The sequence below is a fragment of the Archocentrus centrarchus genome, unplaced genomic scaffold, assembly GCF_007364275.1.
Source record: "Archocentrus centrarchus isolate MPI-CPG fArcCen1 unplaced genomic scaffold, fArcCen1 scaffold_54_ctg1, whole genome shotgun sequence".
Classification (NCBI taxonomy): Eukaryota; Metazoa; Chordata; class Actinopteri; order Cichliformes; family Cichlidae; genus Archocentrus; species Archocentrus centrarchus.
This window is the reverse complement of record NW_022060276.1, coordinates 79,884-89,220: the sequence shown is the minus strand read 5'-3', so window position 1 is coordinate 89,220 and position 9,337 is coordinate 79,884. Positions and strand designations below refer to the sequence as shown.

Below are 9,337 nucleotides of genomic sequence, written 5' to 3'. Positions count from 1 at the left end.
AATTGATGCTAAATGTCTCAGTTTAACATGTGCTGCATATTCTATGTTCTATAGTGAATAAAACATGGGGTTATGATTTAAAAATCATTGCATTCTGTTTTATAACTTTGTGGAATGTGGGGTTGTAATACTAATACTTATATATTGGCCAGGTGTTTTTGAAAATGAATGTGGCCTTGGGACTAAGAAATTCTCTCAAGTATTGTGACAACACATTGTTGGTCTTTTTGTTCACTTCTTTGGTCATATCCACATAACACCTGCACATGATTAATACCGGCACCACTATATACAGCAAACATATATATAACCATTACCTCTTTCTTGAATTTAATCCCACTCTGATCAGCTACCTGAAGATGCTGTCACTGCTGCAAAATGTATTTTCTAACAAAAGAGTGACTAACCAAAAACAAAATTATGAAATTATTTTAAAAAATCAATATGAATATAATAACAAATAATATATATATATATATATATATATATATATATATATATATATATATATATATATATATATATATATATATATATATATATATATGTTGCAAGTTTTATTACAAATAGAATACATTCAAATAGAATACATACATACAAATAGAATACATTCTAAAAAAAATCATCATAATCTGAATGTGAGTACTAGATTATTTAAATTAGGCAGTCTTGATTTAAAAAGTAACCAATATGCAAGATGTTTAAAACATAATTTGACAGAAGGGCAAGTACGTTGTAGAAAAGAACTAAAGATTCTGTCTTATCAGGGAAAACCTGTCTTTCTTTAGATGTTGATCATTTTAATCACTTTTATGTGACAGAATTATATCATAAATGGACTAGCTCTTATATAGCACTTTTCTACTCAGTCTGAGCACTCAAAGTGCTTATACAACACGTTTACATTTACCCATACACACCCATTCATACAAGCACTTCCATGATTAACTAAGCTAAGTGCTTTGATTATCTAACATTCACACTCCAACGGTTGCGTCGGAGAGCAACTTGGGGTTAAGTATCTTGCAGACGGATACATTGGCATGCAGCAGGAATCGAACCGCTGACCTTCCGATTAGTAGGTGACCTGCTCTGCCTCCTGAGCTACAACCACCCCGGAGTAACAGAAGAGGGCTGTGAGGAATGGAGGTATGCTTTAGAGAGGAGTGGAATACTAAGCAGTAGGAGCAAAGCAGAATATATGTGTGTGAGTGAGAGGGTGACAATGGCATGGTGAAGATGCAGGAAGAGGAGGTGGCAAAGATGGATGTGTTCAAATACTTGGAATCAAGCCGTTAGAGCAAAAGACAGTGCAAGAAGAAGTGTAAGGAGAAAAATGAGTGACAGAAGGATACCAACAATAATAACTGGGTAGTAGGACCACCTGTTTGTTATAGGGATGGGAACAATCATTAGAAGATTGGAGACAGAGCTGGATGCAGCTCAGAGAAAGAGCTGAAAATTTCTCTTGGGAGTGACAAGCATGGACAGGATAGTAATAGTATAGGCCAGGGTAAATGGTTAAGTGACAAAGTAAGAGAGGGAGACTGATTTGGAGATACAAGGTATACTTGGGAGAAACATCTTGAAGGTGGAGTTGCCAGGCAAGAGGACAAGAGAATGACCCTGGAAGATGTGTGTTGTGAGCGAGGACACAGACACACACACACACACACACACACACACACACACACACACACACACACACACACACATATATATATATATATATATATATATATATATATATATATATATATATATATATATATATATATATATATATAAATATATATATATGCATGCCTTTTTGTACAGATGATTTTCCAAAAGTTTATTAAAAGCGTCCAGTGATGGGGTGTTGTGAAGCTGAGAAGGGAGACAGTTCCAGAGAGTAGGGGCTGCCACACTGAAGGCTCCCCAAAGGTATGGAGGCTGGTGCAAGGGACAAAGAGCAGACCCATGGCTGAGGACCGAAGTGTCCAAGGCTGTTTGTGAGGGTGCAAGAGGTCGGACAAATACTGATGGGCCAGGGCACTGAGGGATTTGTAATTGACGAAGAGGATCTTGTACACTCTGGTAAGTGAAGACGCCTTTTGGATGAGAGGTGAAACATCTTCATATGTGTGTGTAACATATCTATGTATCTTACAGTTTTTAGTACTCATAAACAGAGTGTGGTGTCCGTTGTGATGTGGTCCTGGTACTCTGGCTATTGAGGCTAATGTGTCTCTTCAAACATGGGATCTTTTTAGCCAACAGTCTTTTGAAGTGGCTCTGAAACTTCTTTCCTACAAATGTGTAAAACACAGGGCTAATGCAACAATACAAATAGGCCATGTTTCGGGTCACATAAAGTGCATAGTCTAAGCTTTCTGAACACACTTCTTCATCTGTGCTGGATATCTGTATTGCTCGAAGAAGTATGACAATATTGTATGGTGTCCAGCAGGCGAAGAAGGTGAAGATGATGACAAATATTAGCTTTATGGCACGGCACTTCTCTTTCATCCGAGTGGACAGGATGCGTATGGTGATGCTAATGTAGCAATACATCACCATTAACAAGGGAAGAAGAAAGAAGAGCAGAAATTGCTGGTAGTAACTGACAAGACGCCAGCGCTTCATGGTGTTCTCTGGGAATCCTAACTCTTCACATATCAGTCCAATAAGATCATTCTTCCAGACGTTCCTAAGAACCAGCTCTTTCACACTTGCTGCAATACTGATGCACCAAACTATCACAGATGCAATGACAGCATATACCCTTTTCCTGCTCTTGGCAGCTGCCACTGCATGAACCACTGCTAGGTATCTGTCAAATGTCAGAAGTGTAAGGAAGAGGATGGAACTGTAGAAACCAATAAAGTAGGCGCTGCTAACCATCTTACACAGGGTAATTCCAAATATCCACTCAGATTGATGGTACTTGGCCCAGAAAGGGAGGCTGGAGGCAAAGAGAATATTGGACAGGACCAAATTCAGGAGAAAGATGTTTGTCACTGTGCTGAGCTTCTCATACTTGTAGATGATGAAGAGGACAAGCCCGTTACCAAGGTAACTCAAGAGGAAATTGATGCAGTAGAAAACTGGGATGAATTTTGCACCAAATTCATTGACAGGTTTCTTGTCACAGAGCTGGGCAGTGTCACTGATTAAGTAGGTTGGGTCAGTCATGTTAATGGTCTCGCTGAGTAGATCCAAAATGGAGCTATAATGGTCATATTTATCATCCATGGCTGTGGTATCCTGTGGTACAAGAAACATTAAAGACTCGTGTCAGTCTGTTCTGGGGGAAAAAAATGTCACAAAACACAACTGGTCCTAATCACAAGCTATTCTGCACATGAGGTGAAGTAAAAAAAATACTTTGGGCAATATGGGCAAAGTAACAGAACTCTTTAAGGCACCTTACGTTTCATAGTTGAAGTAAAGGAAGACCACCCTAGGGATAAATCTGGCTAAAAAATCTAATAGTGTAAATGTGATATGAAATTATATCACAAATTACAAAAATGCAGAATACAGAACAACAAAGAAAAAAACAGTTGAGATTATAGCAAGAACCATTAAACCATACATAATACATAAACCATTAAAACAAATAACAACTGCGATACTATAATTTCATATTAATAACCCATACTGACTAACATTAGTTCTTACACACACAGTTTGGGTCGTAATAGTGAATCTACTATTACTGTGAATCTTTTTTGTTTTGCTCTGTTGAACTGAAAATGGACGGATGGTGTGCCACTCACTCTCATGTTGTTTAAAAGGTAAATAAGAGTGAATGTTGCAGACATCAAATTCAAAATGAACTTTTTTCTTAAAGTGCACCATTTTCTCAATTTAAAATTGATGTTTTCAATGTTCCATTGTGAATAAAATATGGGTTTAAGAAAATCATCAGTTTTTATTTATATTTTACACAGTAGCCCAACTTTTTTTGGAATTGGGTTTGTATGCTGTATATTATCAGACATCTGATTAGTTTAATTTGTAGAAAAATAGGAAGACCAATGGCCAACATTATTGAAGATCAATGTAAGGCACTGCTTTCAAAGATAAAAGGTCAGGGTAATAATAGGAAATAACAACCCAGTGATTCGTGCATACTCCATCCTGTTGTTTTCATTTGTTTCAAAAGTGAGAAGAGAAACTGCTGACTGAAACAGTCAAAAAGTCCTGATATTCTCAACTGGTGAGTAATACTTGTTTCAGGAAATGGCTCATTTTCAGTTAAATTGTCTTGTTTATTTTTGAACTTAAAAACGATTTCATTGACAAGTTGAAATTGTATTCTTTGGTGTATGCTTTACTCCAGATTGGTACATTAACCAGGTTGAAGTGTTGAAATGTGTGTGCAAAAGCAACAACACGCACAAAAGCCCCTCAGACTGTTAACATACCACTTCACTCTGAGTTTTTGTAATGGAAATTTACAAATTTATTTAGGAATTTTAACAAGTTTCTTCCTCAGAATGTTTCTCCACTCAAGAGTTTTCATATTGCCCCAAACACTTTGTCATACACATTACTTCAGTGCACTCAGAACTGTGTATATAAGAGAATACCAAACGGAGAGCTTGGTGGTTGCACAATCATGTATCAGAGTTACAGGAGACCCAGACCTTGTTAGGATGCTAGCCTGTTGTTATTTACCTTTAAAACATTCCATAGTTTAAGAATGTTTAATAGAAATAATAACTTAGAAAATCATTACTTTTTGGTAGCTTTTGGCAGGCAATTCTTGAAAGACATTTGATAAGACATTGTTTTATTCAGGAGGCATCCTGATTAGAAACCACCTTAACTGTTTCAGTGCAGAGGAGCAATGCCTGTACTCAAAGTTCTCCCTGGATCTCTGAAGCTTATAGATCTCTGAGGTGAGCCATGAAGGAAAATGAGTCTGACTGGTAATTCAAAAGCTTTGGTTTCTGGCTCAGCTGCCTCTTCAAAACTGCACCAATTTGTTGGTCCACTTCATGTCACCCTCCTATCACTCAAGAACTAGATCCAATACAGTTTAGACTTTGTCATAGCAACACTGTGCAGCTAGGCATATGGAACTCCATCACATTCACATCTCGTATCACTGCTGCTCAGAAACCTGTGAGCTTCTCCTTTTGCACACCTGTTGAACATTGCACATAATTTAATACTTTTATTTCATCGAAACTTGGTAAGGTTGTGATTTTTGATTAGAATAAGAATAGTTAAGAATGGATTTACAAAGTGTATGAAAAAGCCTATATGCAGTGTGTTACAGTATTGTGCAAAAGTCTTGAGCCAACCCCAATTTATTTATATTTAGCTTCCAAAGATCTACAGTTTTTTAATATTTTGTTTTGTTTTATATAAAGTGTTCTTGAGTAATGGTTCTCCAGACTTTATGAAGGCCTTTCAGAGTTTTTGGTTGCATTTTCACTCATTTTCAGTCCCATCCTTGTACATGACCATTTACAGAGGAAAGCTTTTTTTTTTTTATTCTTTCATTTTTAAGTGACCTATAAATCATTCAAGCATAACTCAAAGTGTGAACCATTGCTGTATCTACACATCACAGAAAACTTAGCAAAGAGCCTATTCTAAATTGTATATTTAGGCACTTTGATTTTAGCATCCTGTTGTAAAAAGTATCTCAATTTGTCCCGTTTTCTTTAGTTGAAGCTATGAAAAATGCCAAAGATAACACAGTTTTACAGGCATAATATAATATAATATCTATCCCCAACAAATGTGAGCCCAAAAGTGCTATTAGGCAAAAAGTTCTCAAACTTCCTCAACATGGGGCAGAGTGCATTTTTTAAAAAACTGAGAAAATTGGAGAAGCGGAGGACAAAAGAAGTAGTGGCAGGCCTAAAAACCTATGGTGATGGTTTAGATACATATTTAGGTTAGGTGGCAGTGGGTAGGCACTCGCCTTGCAGCCAGAAGGTTGCAGGTTTGAGCCCCTGTGTCCTTGGGCAAAACACTTAAACCACATTGCCTAACTGTAGAACCGGTCTCTGGCTGCATGACCACAGATGCTCGTCTCTGGATGAGTGATCTGGAATGATAATTTCATTGTGTGCCTTGTGCGCAATGAGCCTACACACTGCCACGTAACCTAAATATGTATCTAAGACCTTTATAACATGTTCAACTACATGCCATCATAAATTATTAATGTTACCATTACTGTTCACAAAACCTGCATTTATTAACTAGAGCTATTACATTAACAGTTCAGCTTGTAAGGGAGGTTACTGTGATTGTCACTGTGACTACTAATATCAAAACTACCAGCAGGACAGTGGTTTTGAGTTTTAAATTCAGCCCCTTGGTTTCTTTGATCTGACAAAAAAAAGAAAAGAAAAACTTCACTGTGCATTTATTACACACCTCATTCTCCAGTTTCAAAGCAGAATCAACCAGAAAAAATGAATAAAGAAATGTTAATAATATATGAATATTATATATATATATAATCCTTGATTTCAAGGTCTTAATGGTAACTGAACTCACCGGTGCAGCTTGGCAGGGATGCAGAGGGGGCGAGACAACAAGGAAGACAAGAACGCACTGAGCCACTCCAGAGGATTCACCACAACTAAGTGAGTTTCAGTTATCAGCCAGTAGCTCAAGGGGCTGTCTTAGAGCAGGCCAATGTGCTGCAGTGTTTGAGGGTGTGAAGAGAAACAGAGTGGGATCCAGTAAGCTGCTTTACTCTTAACGAGACAATTAGAAGACTATTGCAAGCAACAATTTTTGTGTGTGTGTGTGTGTGTGTGTGTGTGTGTGTGTGGGGGGGGGGGGGGGGGGGGGGGGGGTTAAGACTTTAGCTGTAACTGTGTTTATGTTTGTTATAAATGCTACTGGCTTATGGAGCAAAATAAATTCAATATATTTCAATGTGTGGCAAAATGTGTAAGATAAAAGAAAATTGAATTTGCTTCTTTACATCTTTAAACATTTCTCTTTGCTTATTTTTTTATTACCTACAATGTAATAAATGATAAAGTGTTACTTTATAACTGCTTGGAAATTTTTTGACCTTTAAAAAACCCTCAAACATTATGGCTAATAAAGGAAATGCTGCCTGGAAGAGATGCAAAATAATCATATACTCGTAGCCACTTCCTTTCCTCGTCGCCCACGTTTCACTTTTGTTTCTCTTTCCAACACCAGGGAAGAGAAGTTAATGCCAGATTAACTCATAAGCAAACATCATGTTGCCACTCAACAGAAACAACTGAAAAAAGTCATTTACAAACTACATAAGAGCCCTGCAGCATCTGCACTTTATAGTTGTATTAGAAGTTGGGTAGGTTAAATGAACCCTTGTAAGGGGGGGGGCTTTGCTGACAACATTATTACTCATTGCACTGTGCAGTGCTGGTGAGAGTTGTGGCCAATGTTGTTGTGTCAGTTTTCAGACATATATCAGATAAAGAGTCAATATAATTCCTGTTGTACGCCACAGTCTTTCTACATTTATGTTGGTAATTCTCGTGTACTGTCACCTATCTCTGTTTTGATTGCAGTCCAGAAGTGCTTTTGAAATTGTTTATTTCAAATGACACACCAGTGTTGCGTCAGTCCCACAGACAGCAGATCAAATCACAAAAGCTTTCCACAGTATGTTGTGAACATATTAACAGTCCTGTGTCTGTAAGGATGAATCAAGTCTCCCTGTGTCACTGAGATATTTTTGAGCAGGTGGAGAATTCATATCTCACTTACAAGGTGGATTTAGAGTAATACTAAAAATAAAATGAAATACATTAAAAAGGAACCAGACTATTAAGAGTATTTTGAGAAGCCACATCAGTAAAAGCGCATGGGCCAAGAGGAAAGAGGATAAGACAGCTGTTTGCAAAATGAGTCAGACATAAACTGCATGCATGCACAAATCAACCTCACCAAATATTTTTACATGTTTCTTTCTCAGAACTAAGAGTTTTTTTTAAAGGTGTGAAACATCTGCTCATTTCCTTGAACAATCATTTCTTTTACATTCAGTATCTCAAATTTGTCTGTGCAGGGACATTACCCTCTAGACTGACAGCCAAAAAAAAAAAAACAGATGAACCACAGTGTTTTCTGCTGTGAATAAAATATTAATAAACTGTTTACATTTCTAAAATGGTGCAGACTCCATCAACTCCTGAGACAAATATCTCTCTTTAACTCCAAAGGCTTCACTATTTCTGCATAGGTTTTAATATGCTACAGAGTAAATATACCACAGATGTGTAAGCATAATTTTATTGTTTTCATTTTGTCATTTATACAATCATACCATATATACCTCATCCAATTCTTGCCCATTATTTAAATGTTTAGATAATGTACACACTCAATCCAAGTGAAAAAAGGAAGAATGTACTAGCAAGTTTTAAGACCTAAAAATATAAAAATGAAATGAAGTTTTAAGATTGCTTCCAAATTTTTAAGATTCCCTTTCAATTATCAAGTATTAACTGGTTCTATAAAGAAAAGCCTTAATTGTTTTACTGTAAAAAAAAAAAAAGTCCAATAAAAAGCACAACATTTAGCAGTGGTATTTGTGTGGTATATGCACCGTTGGTGATTAATATAAAGATAGACAATTAATATCCTAAGAGGAACTTACTCACACATTTGATTTGGAAGGTAGGGCCAACTTATGGAAATATCTACAGATGAGACATTGTGTTACCTCAAAGTTTAAAAACACTGTTGGAAATGATATCTTAGATCATATTAGGATGCCTCAAGATCAATGCACAACTTATGAGTTTTATAAATTGTTAAATTATACTTTGATTACTCAATTATCAAATATTGAACTTCTATGGCCAACAGACTTGAGAACAGAGTACACAAAAGAAAAATGGTTAGATGTCTTATCAGAGACTGTTTTTGGGAATGTTCTCTGGGTCTATCCTTTTTTCTGTTTTGTTAATATTTCTTTGTGAAATCAAGTTCTGAAAAATCAATAAAAAATGTCAATTACAAAAAGCACATTTCCTATATTAATATATGACAAATTTCCAAACAGAAATTAGAAAATCACAACTGAAACACATTATGTACTATATGTGTATATATATATATATATATATATATATATATATATATATATATATATATATATATATATATATATATATATATACTCTGCTCAAAAAAATAAAGGGAACACTTAAACAACACAAGTCTTTCACAAGTAAATCAAACTTCTGTGAAATCAAACTGTCCACTTAGGAAGCAACACTGATTGACAATCAATTTCACATGCTGTTGTACAAATGTAACAGACAACAGGTGGAAATTATTGGCAATTAGCAAGACACACTCAATAAAG

General features: G+C 36.0%; 1 protein-coding gene across 1 annotated transcript; it reads right to left on the bottom strand.

The window, feature by feature from the left end:
* Positions 1 to 1,805: 1,805 nt before the first annotated feature.
* On the bottom strand, positions 1,806 to 6,571 carry ccr12a (chemokine (C-C motif) receptor 12a). The gene is made up of 2 exons (XM_030725402.1): positions 6,514 to 6,571; positions 1,806 to 3,249 (listed from the first exon to the last, which is right to left on the bottom strand). The coding sequence occupies exon 2, from the start codon at positions 3,235 to 3,237 to the stop codon at positions 2,158 to 2,160; it is 1,080 nt and encodes a 359-aa protein (XP_030581262.1). The 5' UTR covers positions 3,238 to 3,249; positions 6,514 to 6,571; the 3' UTR covers positions 1,806 to 2,157.
* Between the last annotated feature and the right edge of the window lie 2,766 nt (positions 6,572 to 9,337).

Coding starts and splice junctions, on each gene's coding strand:
- ccr12a (XM_030725402.1), bottom strand. CDS start 3,237: ATGGATGATAAATATGACCATTATAGCTCCATTTTGGATCTACTCAGC.